Genomic DNA, 20936 nt, shown 5'->3' on the forward strand with positions numbered 1-20936 from the left:
TAGCAACTTATTCCCCCCTCCTCATTGAGAACACATGCACGCACAGCCGTGCTGACAATGTATGTGCGTCGGGTGAATATCTGCATTTATATGTAATTTTCTACTAAAACAGTGGAATTTTTTATCTTTACTCTGTGTGTGTATATATATATATATATATATATATATAAAATCACACAAGAAAATGGCGGCAGCGCACTGCGAACACCAATGTCACCTAAGCCACTAAATATAGATAAATATGCATTACTGCTAAATCTACTTACAATAGGGAGGTTCTTAGTGCACATTTTGATCAAATTGTGTGAGCCCACCTGCCACGACAAGGCGACCTCCATAGGTGGGGAGGTCGCCTTGGTATGTGGTCTTCTAGAATGGGACCCTACTCCAGTCGTATACCTCTGACTGATGTGAACAGAGGCTTAGTACAGTCACATTTGTGTTTGCAAATTCTATATTCTATATATGATACAGATGTGTCCACCCTTATCTTTTCTTGATTTGCGTTAAGTTATACAATCTTGCGATATCCAGTAAAAAAACAACTTAACATGGATGTCTATGGACGACAGACTGCATCTGTCACAGCCGTCCAGTAATACAACGTATACATAAAACATATGGTTTTTTTTTTTTAAACATGGAAGTTTATAGGCAACGGATGGCATCTGTCGGAGGTGTGCTTAGTTTTATCGATTTGTTTTACATCTCGCGCCACACATCTCAGGATATGACGGGCTTAGAGATAAGTTCAGGGAGGACACATCTGTAATTGTAATGATGTAAATGTCCATCTTTAGGTCCTTGGGAACCATTTGTCAGTTTCCAAAAATTGTGACATATAAATGGGACTTTACAGCCAAAGTTCCTTATATTGGGTCGTCACTCAATGCCTGGATCCAGTTTGTCTCAGGTCTGCAGCTCGACCTTGCACTGAGCAGAGGTAGGCAGGCGGAGCAGTATACAAAACTTGTTTTTTTTTACTGCCATATTAATCAGATTTTTCTACAAAAACTTTTTGGTTGAGTACCCCTTTAACCTCCACGCTGTACCTGCTCAAGGTGCGGATCATGCAGTATTAAGGAGTAGATCACCCAGCATTACTGTTAAGTCCTTGGCTGCGTTAAGCACTTACACTCACCCCATTGCAGCAGAGATTGAGGTTAAATCGTGTGTCCTGTCCAACAAACATTATGGCTCCACATCGGCTCTGGAACGTACAGCGGAGAAGTCAGATCTGTCAGTGCACATTTTCCTATTCCCCCTTCTCCAGGGTAATAGGCACAAGCTGAATCTATAAACAAATGGAACCCCCTCTATAGTCTTGTATTGTTTAAATGCATTTATTTGGTAACTGATCTGTTAATATATCTGAAAAGCAATAACATGGATGAATTGCCAAGATTCCCAAACTGTTCCGCCAAGAAACTGCATCCACTTAGTGAACAGTGCTGGACGTTGTATTTCAATTTATTGACTGTTCAGTCCCTACAAACGTGGAATTATTAGGAAGAGGATTGGAATTTTTCAATTTGAAATTTGCTGAATAGAAAATGATTTTGATTTTTTTAGATTGTAAAAGTCGATCAACAAAAAGGCACAAAGGAATGAACCGGCTGCGAGGGTTTTCCCGACGCGCTCACAGCTGCTGGCTGAGAACCACCGCACTGAAAGATTTACCCCCATCTTTTGAGCCTGCCATGAAAGCTTCAATCTCCTCCACAGTGCGAGGAACGCAGGTCAGTAATTCCATGCTGTGAGCGGTGACCGCGATATCATCTTCTATACGCACCTAAAAAAAAAAAAAGACATGTTTTATACTGCACATATTGTACAAATTTATAGGAGAATCACTTGAGCAAATCTCCCGACCCCCAATACTAAAATTAAACAGGTTGTCCGCTATAGACAAACCCAATAAGGCAAACTGAGCTAATAGATAAGAATTAAATCCTGTATCGTTCACAGGAGTGAAGGACTGACATCTGCAGATCTCAATGAGTGGCCATTTTATACTGCAACGACGAGACCCCCCATAATCAGCATTGCGAGGGGCACCTCTAGCCTAAAAACTGGCCTGGTCTAGATGAATCGCTAAAAGGATTCCACATTCAGAAGTCACCCAAAAAAGGAATCGGTTTGTCAGACGTTCTATCGGCGTCCTAGTAATAACCGTAACTAGAGAAATAATCCATGTATGAACCATTTCTAAAACTAGCAACGAATATCAGGAATACTAAAGAGGTCTCTAATGTGTCATCAAAGTCCGGTTCTGAGGCTTCAGCGGGCAATTTCAGGCCTCCTGCACACACTGCAGATTTTGGTGCAGAAATTTCTGCGACTGAAAATCTGTTCCGTTCTTCTAAAATTGGCTCGTTGCTGCAACAATATCTGCAGGGTGTGCAGGGGCCCGCAAGGTACCATTAAAATTCTAATCTGGTCGCGCCGCTGCTGACCATGGTGACTGGCCTTCTTTAGGGTGGTTTCACGCACAGCGTTTTTGGAAAAAAAAACCACGACTGCAGGTTGAGGCACAGCCAGAAATATCCCATTGTGTTCAAATTCTCTCATGGCTTTGGCTCAAAAAAATACATCAAAAACGTATTTCTCCCAAAAAACTGTGTGTGAAACCCTTATGGATGTTGTTGCGCTGGGATTAAACATTAGAATAGCGAGGACCAGAGTATTATTTTAAACATGAGTAAATGATTTGACTATTTAGGGGACCTTCAAGGGGTTTTTGGAAACCCACTTTAATAGCAATAGTGATATCTGCGGGTTATGAAAAAACACCCAAACAAATACAAAAAATAAACAGACAAATATATTATACATGTTATATACAATCTAAACACATTATAAAATATCCATCCATCTAGTGAAATCACTCCGTCCAGCAGCATTACGTTACTGTAACCCCACCACCTTTTTATAATCCTGCCTTCTATGTGACTCGATAAACCTCCAAGGTGTTGGAGCCCGATTGTGATGCCCTCTGCTGCACCCCCTGAAGCTACACCACTGGCATCAGTTGACAAGAAACCAGCATCCTGGTGATGTCAGCGCTGGTGATGTCAGCGGCATTTAGGCGATTTTAGTGTCCTATATTTTTTAAATGGCCGACCAAATGTTTAGACGAGGGGTAAATTATGGTTTTCTCTGGCAAATAACTTTAAAGGGGTAGTTTCATGAAGACAAAACCCTGTCCGTATGCCATATTAAGTCATATAAATGTCATAGAGTCAGGGTCCCCTGCAGGGTACCCCTCTTTATAAGCCGGAGCGGCTAAGTAGGAGTGGCTTGCGCTCTGGTGGAGCCAGCCGTCCATGTATTTAATTGTGGATTATTCATTTGAACGGTTGTAATGTAATACTACAATTGTATGGCCAGACGCAGCCGTCGAGGTTCCAGGAGCCGGACCTGTGGTGGTCAACTGACCGCTGGGGCAGCGATCTTTAGGGAAGAGGTGTTATCCTGGACTTCTCTAGGAACATGAAAAGATCTCTAGAATATTTCCAGACTTTGGGTATTCACTTGTTGTTAGCATTGTTCAAAGACTTTAATTACACAAGAAATACATTAAACTGAGTTCTCAGCCAAATTCATGGGCATATTCCTCCGTACAGACCTGTCCCGTCCTGCCCTGCAATATACGACTCCCCTCCGGGCCACATTATTTAGTATTAATTAGTATAACTATGGAAGCCAAATAGTTCTTTCAGAAAAGGATTTTCTGGCAGTGGCTTCTCCTTGTTACCCATTAAATGAAGTTACTGCAGGGTGGGAGCCTCCTGTTTGCCTCTAGGATGTTGCATTCTGTAGAAAAGCCAACAATTGACTGAATGATTGACGCCTACACACGGTAGAAGCCATACTGAGGGTGTGCAAACTATCAACCCTGTAGACATCCATAATATTAGAGGTATGAGGCTCTCCATGCCTCGTTCTTCAGTCTTTTCTATGTCATGCAATGTTTGCTCACTCAGTCTTCATTCATGTTTGTACACAAGAATGGATGCCGGCGGGTTGGTCTCAATAGATAATAATATAAATATTGGTCACCCCATTAGTAGGAGTATCAACAGTATCCGGAGACGTTAATAAGATCATTATGTTCATCTTTTGTGTTTTTCGGCATTTCTTTAAAATTCCCGAGTTGGGTGTATATTTGGTGTATGTATAATGGTGGTTGTATTGCAGGGACAGTGTGGTATATCTGGGTGAGGCAGTGGGTCGGTATCTGGAGATTGTTGCAGGTGCTGTATGGCGCCTGGTATATTCCCTTATAGGGTTGAAACTAGAAATGCAAAAATTTGCATGGGCCCTTGTATGGTCAGGTCTATGTGTGACAAGTGTAAGACCCACCTAATACGGAGCTTAGGGGAGTCCTGATCAACTCATGGCATACAATACTGCAACCAGCCAACGGCCGCACTGCTGTGTCAACCTTTCTCTGGTATATGTGCCCACAAATGCGGATGAGCTGATTTATCTTGTCAACTGGACAATCCGTTTTAGTTGATGCCAAGACTGGAATGTCATAAGCTGCTCATTCACCGATCAATAATCTAAAAACAAGACCACTCTAATAGGTAGGTGGATGGGCAGCTTAAAAGGTATATTCCCCATCAATGGATTTTGAATACAATTCTGATCAATATGACTGTAAAAATGTAGTTTGAGCAGTTGAAGATCTGAGCCAGACTAGTTGCTAGGGAACCGATTCTCGCAGTAAGGCACCGTATCCATAGCAACCAGTCTGTTAGTTTTAAATGGCTGTTGCTCAGCTGAAAACTGGTTTGGCACTCACTGCTGTACACAAAGAAGGGAAAAGCAATTTACCAGCAGCCATACCATTACCCACATGTCAGATTTTGCTTAAAATTCATTTTGGTAGGGAACCGGTGTAAAAGTGAAGTCTCTAAATAGAACAAAGAGCTTCTAGGTGGAGGTGCCAACTCCCTACAACATATTAACTTCCAAAGGATACATTCTCCTAAACTATTAAACTTGCAGCTTGTAACTAAAGGAAGTGTTATGATGCCCGCTGTGCCAAATCTCACCAGAAAATGTGCCGATGGGGGAATTCTCTATCTTATCAGCAGAATATGGTCCTCGCCGTTCTGCCCCTCGCTCTGATGAATCACATAACAGTTACTCGTGATCGACCCTGACCTTGTCTCACGTAAAATGAGTCACAAGCCATAAAATGACTGGACTAAAGTAAGACGTTATCAGCGTGAAGATAAGTGAACTGACAGCGCAGATCAGAAACGCCCGCTCCACAGGGCACAAGTAACGAAAAGGCAGGGGCTCATTTTTGGCCAGGAGGTAAACGCCTTCCTTGTAAACATGGTCAAGGAGGACACAGCGCCACCTATCTGAATAAATCTATAGCAATTTTTTTACACTGCTTAAGAGTCTCCGTGGTGCCAAGTCCTCCTTGACCATATTGATGTTGGATTAGCTGTCCCATTGACAGCGTGCACACTGGAGATCCCCTGCGTGCTGGTTTTTCTTCTTTGAAATATTTCCTTGTAAACACCAATTACTAATTTAGGTTCATTATTTTATTTTTTTCTTCTTAAATCAGCATTTACATTTTTATTGGCCCATATTCGCAATACTAAGACTGGGAAGGTTTCCCCATAATACACAAGTTCACAGCGAATAACCCTCAGCAGGTGGGGCCCCCTATGTAACATATTAGAAACTCTGATTTTAGATTTGAAAAAGCAACTATACAGGTTCTCTTTCTAAATGTATTTGTCAGATGGGAACGGCACGTCTCGTCTGCTGATAGACACTTCCTCTGCTGTTCGTCACAATTTGCTGGTCTCTGACCAAACGTAAGGGGAATTGTCAAGTGTAAGTGAAGATCAATGATAAATGGTTATCCACGTTAGTTGGTGTACTGTAGAAGGTCGACCTTAAAAATCTCCATCTCGCTGACAGACATGTGGAGATTGTGCCCAGTTACCAGTTCTGTATAATCAGATCATTCAGACCCTCAACTCACGGCAGAATTACCACTGGTACCACGGGCTAAAATGCCGCCACTTTTTGTGCGCCAAGTCTGTGTGGAGTGGAGATGCGACGTTTTCAAAATGATTGAATCTCATAGATGTGTAGTAAGCTGTGCCCACTTTTCACTCCACTTTACAAACTGACATGCATGGTGTAAACGGTTAATAAATAGGTCACAAAGCAGATTATTCTGGACTAAAATACGCCAAGAAAGGTGAAAATACATTGATAATTCTGGACCCATGTGTCATGTGTCCCCTAATCACCTAATAGATAACAACGGAGAACTTCTAACCAATGTAATTAGAAAACGTATGCCGTACTTATACCATACACGTATCTAAAGTTTCCTATTCACTCAAAGGAGGCCAAAAGAGGGTCTTTTTGGCCTCCATCAGGGCGGTATACGCTGGAGTACCTTATTTTGCTGGATAGAATAGCGTAGTCAGCTACACTTTTCTATGCAGTGGCATCCTGTAAAAAAAAACGTATGCCACTCTGTATCATTTTTTTTTAACATGGGAGCCTATGGGTGACAGATGGCATCAGGACACACACACACACACGCACACACACACACACACACGAGATGCCATCTATCCCCTCACCATCATGAAGCCAGTTGCTTAGCTATAGGGGTCGCAACCCCCCGCTAGCCACTCACGAGGTCCCGGTTCCAATTGTATCTGCGTCCTTAGGATGTAGATACAGTTGAATTCAATGCTGGAGCAAGGAGCTGACAGCCATGAGCGGCTCGGCGCAGGCAGGCACGATGACGTCACCACATCGCGCCTGTCTGCGCCGAGTCAATCAGCTCAGTGCAGAGGAGGAGAAGGATCTCCTCACCCGTCGTGGGAACTGGGATAGGTATGTAATTAGGTTATATTTCTATAAGGCACATATGGGGGCAATATACTGGGTGTGGGAGGGGGGCCTGATATGGTGGCTGCTGAGGGAGAATTATACTGTATGTGGGGAATCTAACTGTACAGGAGCAGCTATGGGAGGCATTATATGGTGTGGGTGCAGCTATGTGGGGCATTATACTGTGGTGGTCAGCTATGTGGGGCATTATACTGTGGTGGTCAGCTATGAGAGGCATTATACTGTGGGGGCATCCATGGTGGCTGTCGGGCAAGGCAGCTGGGCATGAGCTCGCGCAGGGGTCTGGTGGTGTTGGGGAGGGATATCGTGGCCCAAGCTGAATTCCTGCACCAGGGCCCATGAGCCTTTAGCTACGCCCCTGCATGAAGCCTATTTGACCACAAGGCTGCAGCAGATATGTATTTGGCTACCAGCTACTGTCCTGATATCCCCCATTATCTGGTCTAGCGTGCAGACCGCTTGCGGTAGGATGATCAGTAAGATAGATTCTGAATCATATTGATATGGTTCATTGTACATGAATATTGGCGAGACATAAGGATAACAATGAAGATCATTATTGTACTTGTCACTCACCCCGCCAAATCCCCTGAAGCGCTGGAGAACCTGGTTGTTGATGAAGCATGATTGAGCCGTATTAGCCAGTGCCTGATCAAGGACGTGGTCAATAAAGTAGATTCCGGGCTCGATGGTTAGGACCATCCTCTCTTGCAGATTCCTCGCAGTGCGGAGACTTTTCAGACCAGGCAAGTCAATGCGATCAACCCCCTGAAAATTAAGCCGAATGTTATTGTCCAAGTACAAACTTCAGGAAGGTAAATGACCCCCATCTTTTACAATAACGCAATCCTGATGCAGGATTGTGGTGCAGGTTAGTGTTTGGTCTGCATAGCGCAAATCAGTGTAAGGCCGGATTCACACGAGCGTAGCAAACCGCGGACGTGACAAACTGCCATTTTTGCCTTCCAAGGTGCATCCGTGCTGCACCCCTGCGGGACGCATTATCACGCATCCCCCTATAGACTAGAGTCTATGGAGGGATGCGTGAAGCGAAAGAAAATAGGACATGTCCTATTTTTTCACAGACTCTTTACAAGGTCCATTGAAACAACGGCCGTGTGAACGGCCCCATTGAATTACATAGGTCCGTGTGACAACTGTTGTTTCAACGGCCGTCACACGGACGTATTCAAGGCTCGTGTGAATAAGGCCTAAGGCTGGGTTCACATCAGCATTGCTGCTTTCCATTGTTCTGCACCATCAGAGGGGCAGAACGAGGGAAAACCCGGAAGTGACTGTTCTGTTCCAGCACAGACACCACCAGAGGCCCCACTGAACCGATTGACTTTAATGGGTTCCGTCTGCTTTTCATCGGAGTGTCCGTGGTTTTACCGGAAACAATAGTGCGGAATGCTGCACTATTGTTTCCAGTAATCTCTGCCAGATCTGCGATGGAGGTCTCTAATGGAGTCCCCAATGCAGATGTGACCAGAGCATTACCTTGTTTGTTGGGAGTGTGGTCAGGGTGTGAGTATTTTAAAATAGTGTCACTATTCCATATTGGTAGGGGTCCCCAACCTTCAGCACTCTAGCTGCTGTGAAACTACAGTTCTCAGCATGCCCTGACAGCCTTTGGCTGGAACAATAAAGCCTTTGGCTGTCCGTGCGTGCTGGGAATTGTAGTTTCACAATAGCTGGAGTGCTGAAGGTTGCTGGCCTAATGCATGCTACCATTCATACTATAAGTCAATGCGATGTGTTCAGTACAGGACTTTGCATTTTTAGGCCTCATGCACACTTCCGTCAGCCGTTGTACGGCCGTTAATGACGGTCCCGTCACACACAGGCTACACACGGATGGCTTGCGTGTGCAGCCCGTTGTTTCACAGACCAAATTCAATGCAAACATCGAGACTGTTCCGTCAAAAACGGGCAGGAGTAGGACCTGCACTACTTTTGACGGAACGGCCGCACGGTTCCGTTAAAACAACGGAAGTATGAATGGCCGCATTGAAATGTATATGAAGGAAAAAACTGAAGTGGGCATGGGGCCTAAAGCGGAATCTGTCACGAGAAAAGTACAAGTTGGAAGCCTGAGCTTCTGAGCCTGCACAGTGAGGGACTGATCCAATGCTGAGCAATGAAGGCAAAAACTGACTTCGTCCATATTTAGGAATTCAGTCATCAAGAAAAAAAAAAGCTTTCAACAGAACGGAGTCTTATTCAGGAGAAGTGCCAGTAATAGCTGAATCTTATGGGTAAGGTAATGACCACATAGGGTACTGGGTGTCTGCCATCAACCCGGCTCTATCAAATGGTTACCTTGATGGCCAATGTACAGAATGGTTTTTCGCAGTCGTGGAACTACAAGTCCTAGAGCAGCTTGTGCAACCCATTCTTCAGCATTCAGACAAGGGATGCTGGGGTTTGTAGTTGTTTATCACTATCATAAATGTCAAGAGTTGGCTCAATGCTTCACAATTGTCAGGAATCCACGGGTTGGCGCTGCCTGGTATATGATTTGTATTAATGCTCAGACGAAGCGCAGTAGAAGATCCCAGAGGACAGTCTTATATTAAACATGTTTCCTGGAAGTCAAGTACAATACATAAAAGATGTGAATGATTCTCCGGTTTCCAGTGGCTCTCCAGATTGTACTTGTTCTCTAAATAAACCGCGCAGCCAAGTGGTCGGCCCTGATCAGCCCGCAGAACTATCACAATATGTTCTCCCGTCACAGAGAAGTCCTGGAATATGCAGAGCAAACTTGCTCCAAATCCCATCAAGCAGTAAAGTATACTTTGGCCATTGAAAGAAGAACTAATCAGAGAGCGCAAACACAAAACAGAATCAGCTGTTGGACGGAGCGGTTGGATGCGTTGTGGGTCGGAGGCATTTCTAGGCTCACAACAATAGAGAGACTCGCAGTGACGAATGTTGGGGGAACCTGTGGTTATATAAACTCGCCAAAAACGTAAAACTGGAAGGAACGGCACTCCTAACTGTAAGCCCGGCCCAAGTACCAAACATTCCTGAGCACAAAGAGACAATTCCCATACACAAGTAACATCGTACTCCACTTTATCCGCACGACAAACTGTTGGTGGTTATTTGGCACAGTCTTATGCTTAGTTGCCCAAGGTCTTCTGTGTAAGAGGCCTCATTTTCCTTCTTTCGGTTTTTGATTTGTATGAAAAGATTAATGGGTGACATTTCTGACAAACTTTGACATAGCTGTAGGTCATGGAATGGCTTACCTTAAGCCACCAAGATGTAGCGTTACAGAAGCCTTACCTGTACGATCACAGCGGGAGCCCGGCATTATCTGACAGCCAGGATTAGAGATAACTCAGATCCTGGCCATGTAACCCCCAAGATGCCACGGTCATAGTGATCGCGGCATCTAGGTGGCTAGACAGAGGGAGGGAGTTCCCTTTGTCCCCCCATTGGTGCCCTGTGACGCGATTGCGTAGTGCGGATGGATTGGCATAGCAGCTAGGGGGGCTAACATGCCTATATGATTGCCTAATAGTTGCCTGTCAGTTTACTACTAACAGGCAATAATGCTTTAGTATACTAAACATACCAAAGCATTATATAAGTGATCAGAGGATCCTATTGTGATGTTCCCCTAATATTACTAAATAAAGAGTTACACAAATGTCAATAAAGATTAAAAATAAAAAAATATACACACACACACACACACACACACACACACACACACACACACACACACTTTTTTTCACTGTTTTGTGTTACAAATTTTTACATATACATGGTTTCGCCGTTATTGTTTCATATAATAATAATTAACATGTTACTCAGGAGCTGCACTCACTATTCTGCTGGTGGAGTCACTGCGTACATACATTACTTATCCTGTACTGATCCTGAGTTACATCCTGTATTATACCCCAGAGCTGCACTCACTATTCTGCTGGTGGAGTCACTATGTACATACATTACATTACTTATCCTGTACTGATCCTGAGTTATATCCTGTATTATACTCCAGAGCTGCACTCAGTATTCTGTTGGTGGAGTCACTGTGTACATACATTACATTACTTATCCTGTACTGATCCTGAGTTACATCCTGTATTATACTCCAGAGCTGCACTCACTATTCTGCTGGTGGAGCCACTATGTACATACATTACATTACTTATCCTGTACTGATCCTGAGTTATATCCTGTATTATACTCCAGAGCTGCACTCACTATTCTGCTGGTGGAGTCACTGTGTACATACATTACACTACTTATCCTGTACTGATCCTGAGTTACATCCTGTATTATACTCCAGAGCTGTACTCACTATTCTGCTGGTGGAGTCACTGTGTACATACATTACATTACTTATCCTGTACTGATCCTGAATTACATCCTGTATTATACTCCAGAGCTGTACTCACTATTCTGCTGGTGGAGTCACTGTGTACATACATTAGATTACTTATCCTGTACTGATCCTGAGTTATATCCTGTATTATACCCCAGAGCTGCACTCACTATTCTGCTGGTGGAGTCACTATGTACATACATTACATTACTTATCCTGTACTGATCCTGAGTTATATCCTGTATTATACTCCAGAGCTGCACTCAGTATTCTGTTGGTGGAGTCACTGTGTACATACATTACATTACTTATCCTGTACTGATCCTGAGTTACATCCTGTATTATACTCCAGAGCTGCACTCACTATTCTGCTGGTGGAGTCACTGTGTACATACATTACATTACTTATCCTGTACTGATCCTGAGTTATATCCTGTATTATACTCCAGAGCTGCACTCACTATTCTGCTGGTGAAGTCACTGTGTACATACATTACATTACTTATCCTGTACTGATCCTGAGTTACATCCTGTATTATACTCCAGAGCTGTACTCACTATTCTGCTGGTGGAGTCACTGTGTACATACATTACATTACTTATCCTGTACTGATCCTGAATTACATCCTGTATTATACTCCAGAGCTGCACTCAGTATTCTGCTGGAGGAGTCACTGTGTACATACATTACATTACTTATCCTGTACTAATCCTGAGTTACATCCTGTATTATACTCCAGAGCTGCACTCACTATTCTGCTGGTTGCTATTATAAACTGTCCTTAACAGTTTAGCTATTAGTTTTTCCTGCATTGGATTACTGTTCAGCGCCTGGTGTAATGATGTCACTTCTCAGAATGCAAATCACCAGAGCAAACTGAGCAGATATTGAATCACTGAGGAATGCTGGGAGGTTATAGCTTTGAAGGCGGCAGATTTGTAATTTTTCCTGTGAAAAATCAATTTGATCACAGTAAAAATGGTTATGATTGAAACGTGTCAGACGTGTGGGACAATTTATCAGCTGGAAATGATCACTATGGATGATGAGATGAGACTGTTCCTACTCAAGTGTAATGCAGGTAAATTCACCCCAAGTCTTCAGGATTTTACTATGCAGTATTTTCCTTGTTATCTTGTCACATCTACTTTAAAGCATAGTCCTAATCAACATATTTTGCTTCATTTATCTCGTACTTGTCAGAAGTGGTTTCAAAAGAAATCGGAAATATAAAGTTAGAACCCATACTTCTCCTTTCTACTGAATCCATTTCTGGCTTTGGCTCAAAAATGTGATGTATGAATCCAGCCTTATACTCCAGCGACATCCTGAGCTACATTAAAGGGCTGTACTATTCCCTGCACAGCAGGAGGCAGGGGGCGCCACTGTGCAGAGGAAAACGGTGAAAGGACCGCAATGCTAAATCAATGCTGCAACCCCGTTCTGAGGGTCGGCAGAGGTCGGAACCCCACTGATAAGACACTGAGGGTTTTTCCTCTTCAATTCTAAAAATGTCATCTGGCAGAATCTTCGTCATCTCTATGCTGATAAACCATTAACAATTAACTAGAAATTAGTGAAACAGATTAAGTGAACTGATTTGCCATGAAAATAATAGAAGAATTGTCTCAATTTTTATGGCTGGTGAATTGTGAACTGGGTGAAATATGTGCTCACCCCTACTTACTCTGTATTACAGGATCTACAGTAATATTGTGCACACCCAACTCAACACGCTACCCAGCAATGGTCTCAGACACTGACAGAATTCTGAATGCAGCTCCGGTTGTGAGAGTACAAGATATGACGTAATTTAAGATTGGAGTGTTAAGGGTATGTTCACACAGGGTGGATACGCTACATTAGAGTACATGGCATATCCGTCCTAGAACCTGCAGGGAATTCCGGACGATAACTGTATATTGTGGTGAAGATTTTCAGGCGGAATCTCTGCTGTAAAAAAAAAAAAAAGAAGCCAATTCTTACCCCCCCCGGTGTTGTAATAGCGAGGTGTCCCTCTGTTCTCTGTGCAGCCCGGCCTCCTGGGATGACGCTGCAGCCTGCGATTGGCTGTAGAAGTCACTTGGGATAAACGTTATGCCAGGAGGCCGGGCTGCACGGAGAACAGAGGGACACAACGTTATGACAACTCGCAGAAGTTAAGTATTGGCTTTTTTCTAAATTTTTAAACAAAAAAAACCGCAGGATTTTTTTCTTTTTCTGATTTGCGATTTTGCGGCAGAATTGCAGCATTTCCACCGCAAAAATCGCACCATTTACCTCCCCATTGGGGGAAAACCTGCAGCAAAGGAGCAGCGATACCGCAGCATAAATTGATATAATGCGGATTAAAAAAACGCACCGCAAGTCAATTTACGAACGATTTCTCAGCGGATTCTTTCCGCAGCGTGTGGATGAGATTTGTTCAAATCTCCACTTTGCTGCTACTGTAATACGTTGTGGATTTTCCACAATGATATTTGTTGCGGAAAATCTGCAGCTAATCCGCCCTGTGTGAACATACCCTAAGGCCCCATTCACACGACCATGAAAAATCTCCTGAATTGTGGACCGTAATACGGTCCGCAATTATGGAGCCACGCAGTTCTATTGGCCGCGGACACCTTTCCGTATCACTACGAATAGGTGTCCGTGCCGTAGAACCGTGCCGGGAATTATGGAGCATGTCCTACTTTTCGTCTTTTACGGGCCGTGCTCCCATACTTTGTATGGGAGCATGGGCCGAAAATGCGGCCCGTGGCCATGCTCGCAATCCCGGGCCGTGATTATGGGCACGGCCGTGTGCATAAAGCCCACCTGTCAGCGTATCACAGACTAAGTATTTTGTAATCAGTTTCTCTAATGTTCTTCTATCTCTCACAGAAAAGTGCTCCCGATACAGCAGTAAACATGAATATAGGCACCGGAGATATATATGACATGAGTATCGGGGAGCCCTGGGAAACGTGCACCACATCTCCATCAAGTTGGTGATTAAGGACGTATTACCCAAAGCACTGACCTCTGGGTAGCCTCCGACATCATGGACATCAATGCCAAGGAAATGACCCAATCCGTGTGGCATGAAGACCGCTCCCATGTGGGCCTTCATCATGTCCTCAACATTGCCCTTCACGATGCCGATCTTTGTCAGCTCCTCCAGATGAACACGATCAGCCAGACGATGCATATCGGGCCAGGCCACACCTGCGGAACAGGTAACACATTATCCTTTAATCTACTGACCTCAATGCTTATTCTATGTAGTATATATAGGGGAACTACAGAACATCGTCATACAGATTGGATCAGATTGGATGTAAGTGTTTATTAAAACAGACAGCAGACAACCCTTTCAAAGTGAACCGATCATCTCTCCTGACATTAGGAAAAATCCTCATAGTTAGAAGGGTTCCACAATCCAGTAGGAACGTGGCAGCGAGTGTTCAATTCCCCTCCAGTGCCACCACAAAATGACACAGGCCCCAATTAAATCGGTGGGCTTTCCGTGTAATACATGGACGTGCCTGGTCCTCTAGCGAGAAATGGCACTCTATATACCTATTCTAGCTACAAGAGGAGCCTTAAGTGATTCCTGAGTGATTAGCTCTGTTTTCCCTTTGCTGCAAGCTCCCTGCATTGAGACCCCCAAAATCCGCTTCTGGGGGGGAAACCCCAATAATAATATAATAGTAACGTGTAATGAACTATGTGCAACTGCAGTTTTCATTTCAACCTACATAATAATAATCTGGAGTTTGGCTGGAGCGTTCTCATTTTGTGCACCCGTCATCGTCTGTAATCCATTAGAATTGGCTGCCCGCAGTTTTCAGCCTTTGACACACACAGAGTCTACATAGGAATAATCTTTGCTCAGTAGGTGAAGGATTATTACTTTTTCATTTCTGCTCTATCAAATGGTGCAAGTATAAAACGGAGGCCGCTTCCATTACCTGCGCTGAGGTACGCCTGTCTGTATATTTCTCATTATGTCTCTAGCTTTTTTGGGCACCTTAAGTACCACTGGGAAGGGCCTCTCCTGCGACTTGCAGTGAAAATGGGAACAGATGAGCGTACAGGGAAGACTGAGGCAAAAGAAAGTGCACCTAAAAACAGAGATTGTAGTTTTTCAATAGAAGTATTTCTTATGCTTCATGTCCTTATGCCCAACTAGGCAATGGGGACCCCTGTATGTGCCAGAACAGAGGGCTGCTCTGTATGAGCATCTCCCACTCTGACGGACCTGACACGTCCTTACATTACATGGACGGCCATTCATTTACATGTCCGGCATATAATGCTACGTTTTATCTGCAGCGGCCGCAGCTTCTCCAGGCGAGAACAGCTGAGGTGAGAGAAGCCGACTTTGTCTTCATGAGACATCTCCTTTTTAGGCTTTGTTCAGATCTGCGTCTGGACTCCGTTCATGGGGTTACATCGGAGCTTTCCGTCAGGAGAACCCATGCACAGAATCCATCAATATTGATTTCAATGGTGACGGATCCGATGCAAATGGTTTCAGTTTGTCATCGTTGTGCAAGGATTCCGTCGTTTTGAGGGAATCAATACTGTAGTTGACTGCGCTATTCATTCCATCAAAACGACGGAACCCTCACACAACGGTGACAAACGGAAACCATATGCACCGGATCAGTTTCCATTTAAATCAATGGTGATGCCTCCAGAAACCTATGGTTTCCGTTTGTATTCCGTTTACGGGTTCCCCTGACGGAAAGTTCAGACGGAACCCATGAACGGAGCCCTGACGCAGATGTGAACGAAGCCTTAGTCATTGAGGAAAAAAAAAAAAAAAAACAACACTGAAAAAAAAGATGCCCTAAAACGTGTAATTTTCACATGTACGCTGTGAATGGGGCTTCTAAAAGTCTCAACCACAACATTGTAATATCCAGTTGCTGATGTGGTTTAAAAGCGCTGCGCGTGAATGTTCCTTTAAGAAAGGAGCAGGGGATATATCAAGCTGTAGTGACAATCTTTTGTCATCTTTCTGTATTTCCCGGTCACTTTATAAAGGAGAGCCAATGCAAATGTCCGTTGTGTAATGGTCGCTTTACATCATCTGACCGCACAAATAAAAAGCACACTTGATATTGCGGGTTTTACATTTTGAGGCGGAAACCGGTGCAGATTAAGTGCTGTAGATTTTGGTGCATTTTTTTTTATTTTTATAAACTTGCCGTTGTATGGACGTATTCAACTTTCGTGTGAATAAACCCCCACTTTGCAGTTATTTATTACGCTGGGAATTTGCCGCAGGAAAATCTGCATTGTAAATACGCACATAATAAGCATCGTGTGCATGTGGCCCTAAAGGGGACTGATGACAAGTAACTCAGTCAGTCCCTCGTCATTTTAATAGGAGACAGAATGCAGCAAATTTGACGTGGATTTCCATGTAGCCCCGGCCTCATAGACGGTGCAGAACAGAGTAATACACTAAGTTGAATACCAACTACTTTTAAGAATCCTCTGGTGTGACAATAAGACATGAGATGCGGCTCTGTGAGCTGGGACCCTCATCACTACTCAGAACGAAGGGGCCACAGCACTTAACCCTTTTCCTCCAGTCTGAAATTTCCTTAAAGGTGTTGTCCAGCTCCTGACAACTGATGACCTATCCACCGGATATGTCATCAGTCTGTCATCGGTGCGGGTCCGACACCCGGACCTCGCACCGATCAGCCGCTCCGGTGGCCTGCGGGCACCAGACGTTATGGCACATAATGCTATGGACGGAGCTCGGAAGCAGCGTGCTCCATACATAGCATAGCGGCCGTGCTGCAGAACTGCAGGTCCATTCACTTGAATACAGTACTGCAGCTCGGTCGCTATTCTGTTGCCAGAACCAACTTCTTCCGGCATGTACGTCCGGTGCCCGGAGGCACCGGAGCAGCTGATCTGTGCGGGGCCCCGGTGTCGGACCCCCACAGATCATGTACTAATGACCTATCCGGTGGATAGGTCATCAGTTGTCAGAACCTGGAAAACCCCTTTAACTACAGTCATTTATTTTAATGGCGCTGCATTATAGACGTCTCTGATCAGTGCTGCAGAGGATTGGATGCGTTACTTTGTGCAGCGGCACCTTTATTTTGGGCTTCGTGTTATATTCTGCCAGGCCTCAAAAAGAGTTTAAATACTACCCCCATCATTACAACCAGAGGAGAATAGGACTCCAAATCCTGGCCAAATGAACAATGACCCTCTCGGCCAGCAGTTATGCCAGAGATATAATCAGCCCATTCCAGGGGATTTTGTGTCTCCAGACGTGTAGAATATGCCAAGTGCTGCATTTTGGATGATTGTGGACAGAGCTTTCCCCCTGTGACTCCTCTCCTCACAGCTGCATAGGAAGTGTCCTTGTACTATGGAAGGTGTCTGCCCAGTCACACACAAAAAAAATCTGCTGATGGTATGTCTGTTTAATCCCAGCTCGCTGCCAAATGATATCATGTGGAATACAGGTCAGTGAACCAATGGCCAGGCCGCGAGGGGAGAACCGGGACTAGTGTTAACACTGGCTGCCAATGCTACCAGACAATAGACCACCTTACCCAATACCAGTCCTGGGGGGAGACGGCACTTCTATACATCAGGCACTATACGCTGATTACTACTCAGGGAACCTTTACCACATAGAAGAGACATACAGAATTTGGAATTTTTTGCAGCCTGATAGAAGAGCACTTCATGTAACACAACCATAGTCCAATCTAGAAAAGTCTCCTAAACAATATGGCCACCACTACAGGACGAGGCCTTGTTCACACGGCGCTCAAAAAAACGACGTGTAAGCGTGTCAAAACCAGTAGCGTTTTTGTAAAGTGCGTTTTCAACGCATTTTTTTTAGCGCGTAGTAGACTCCTATTGACACTGGGAATTAGGGGCGTTTTTGGCGCATTTTACGCGCCAGGAATTGACCTGAAGCTTCTTTTTCTTTTACACAACGCAATTTTTACGTAGAGTAAAAAAAACCGCGTTGCATGCAATACAATGCGCTTTCCCATTGATGTCAATGAGAAGCTTAAAGCATGCGCTCTCGACCCGTTTTTTGGCGCGTAAACCGCGTCAAAAACACGCCTTGTGAACAAGGCCTAAATCAGCTTTCTTATGTAGGGATACATCTCCGGCTCCCCTATAGCCACGCACGGTAGTTTTGAAGAGAACGGTAACAACTAGTGGGGGGAGTTGTCAACCGACAACTTCTCCAGAAACATCTTAGATATACCACGTCCGCATGTGTGATCAGTGATTCCTTTATAGATTTCCTTTCCTTTGCGAATTTGCAAAAAAAATATACAACGGAAACATAGACCACAATAACAGACCATTAAAGGGAACCGGTCACCAGCATTTCACCTATAAAACCAGCAATACCTGGTGGCAGTGGGTGAAACATCATTTCTATATAACCTATAATTATCTTCTCAGCAGCTCCGTACCTTTAAAGAGACTCTGTCACCACATTATAAGTGTCCTGTCTCCTGCATAAGGAGATCGGAGCTATAATGTAGGTGACAGTAATGCTTCTTATTTTTTAAAAAACGATCTGTTTTCACCACTTTATTAGTGATTTTAGATTTATGCTAATGAGTTGCTTAATGCCCAAGTGGGCGTGTTTTTACTTTCGACCAAGTGGGCGTTGTACAGGGGAGTGTATGACGCTGACCAATCAGTGACCAATCAGCGTCCTGCACTCCTCTCCATTCATTTTCTCAGCGCATAGGGATCCTGCTAGATCCTTATGTGCTGTCTTATACTTACACATTAACAATACTGAAGTGTTTAGACAGTGAATAGACATTCCACGGGATGTCTATTCACAATCTCTGCACTTCGTTACTCTGTCTGTGGTAGTTACAGCAGAGGAAGCGTGATCTCGTTGTAACCTGTCATTTACCGCGTAATCTCGCGAGATCACGCTTCCTCTGCTGTAACTACCACAGAAACAGTAACGAAGTGCAGAGATTGTGAATAGACATCCCGTGGAATGTCTATTCACTGTCTAAACACTTCAGTACTGTTAATGTGTTAGACAGCACATAAGGATCTAGCAGGATCACTATGCGCTGAGTAAATGAATGGAGAGAAGTGCAGGACGTTGATTGGTCAGCGTCATACACTCCCCTGTACAACGCCCACTTGGTCTAAAGTAAAAATACGCCCACTTGGGCATTAAGCAACTCATTAGCATAAATCTAAAATCGCTAATAAAGTGGTAAAAATAGATCGTTTTATTAAATAAACAACATTACTGTCACCTACATTATAGCGCCGATCTCCTTATGTAGGAGACAGGACACTTATAATCTGGTGACAGAGACTCTTTAATATTCAGTTTTTTACTCTCCCCGCGCCATATGCTAACGAGCATAAAATTGTCATATCTTCGTTCCTCAAGCCCAATAATTACTTTTGATTGACAGCTCCCCGCCTCCCCCCAGCACACACGCTTGAGCATCGATGTCCTGCTCTGGTGCAAGCGCAGAACCGGACACCATAGCGGCGCATGCGCAGTAACTAGATTTGAATAATGCAGAGAGAATTGCCAAAGGCAAAAGGAGCCCGTTGTTCCCCCAACTACTTTTGACTGATAGAACTAGTTCACATATGTAAGATAAAACTTTATTTACAACATAAATTTTAAAATGACAATGCGTTCTGGCAAGTAAGGGGCGTGCACGGACAATCCTATATATAATTGAAATTAGGTAAAACCCCGATTCAAGTGGTTTCTACTTGGTGTCAGGGACTAAGTTATGAAATGTTCAATTGTATTTGCCAGCTAAGATAACATTGAGCTAAAAGAATTGTTACAGCCCCCCGACATGTTTCGTTACAGACGTAGAGTCTTCAGGGGTTATGGGGCTAATGACGGCGCACTCCGAAAAAATACGCCTCTTCATAAGCTACCAATAGGGTGGAGGAAGAGGTGTCAGTGTCCCAGGCCAATCTGAGCCATGTATAAGAAACGAGCCCCATTCCCTACTTGATGGACATGCAAAGTGTCCAATAGGGGGCCGGCGTGAAGACCATTCAAAGACGGACCCCCGCGCCTGTGCACTTGTGCATAAGGTACGTACCAAGACTAAGTAGACATTTATTCTCAGTGCGGATGTCACAGGACTTAGCAAAATAATTTAGAAAAATTACGGGTGGCCACACATGCCCGAACAATTGTAAGTATGGTACGTGCCGAGATTAAGTAGAGATTCGCTCTCAATGTGCAGATCACAGGACTTTGAAAAAGTTACAAGTGGCCACTAGATTTGAGGCCCGGACCATACATGACGGGTGCATACGCAATATCTTAGACGAGATTTCGGCATTCAGGGTTGGACACTTTTCGGCGGTGGGTGGCATAAGAAGAGGAACGAATGGGACTGATTGATTACCATAAAAGGCGCGGAATGTTTGCAGACCGTTATTTGTAGGAGGGGTTTAGGAGAGGGGAGAACGGCAATGAACTTCTGACAGCAGCGGCCAGCGAGGGGCGAGCAGAGTTCAATAGGTGAAATGCTGGTGACAGGATCCCTTTGCGGTCTCCATTTCAGCTCCCACAGGGGTTGTCATGTGGCTTCTAGTCGTTATGGAGCCAATAACAACAGGAATCCGGCCCCGGTCACCTAAGCAGACATTTTGCAATTGTTCAACTCC

At 44.2% G+C, this 20936-nt stretch overlaps 1 protein-coding gene across 2 annotated transcripts in view; it reads right to left on the bottom strand.

The window, feature by feature from the left end:
* Positions 1-1324: 1324 nt before the first annotated feature.
* Positions 1325-20936, bottom strand: part of PEPD (peptidase D) — a 297439-nt gene continuing 277827 nt past the window's right edge. For both annotated transcript variants that reach the window (XM_075838450.1, XM_075838452.1), the window contains exons 13-15: positions 14281-14465; positions 7489-7680; positions 1325-1792 (exon numbers count right to left, since the gene is read on the bottom strand). In XM_075838450.1, the coding sequence (XP_075694565.1) occupies positions 1640-1792; positions 7489-7680; positions 14281-14465 (530 nt within the window). In that variant the 3' untranslated portion in view covers positions 1325-1639. The remainder of the gene's footprint in view (positions 1793-7488; positions 7681-14280; positions 14466-20936) is intronic.

The sequence above is a fragment of the Rhinoderma darwinii genome, chromosome 9 (genome assembly GCF_050947455.1).
Source record: "Rhinoderma darwinii isolate aRhiDar2 chromosome 9, aRhiDar2.hap1, whole genome shotgun sequence".
Taxonomy (NCBI): Eukaryota; Metazoa; Chordata; class Amphibia; order Anura; family Rhinodermatidae; genus Rhinoderma; species Rhinoderma darwinii.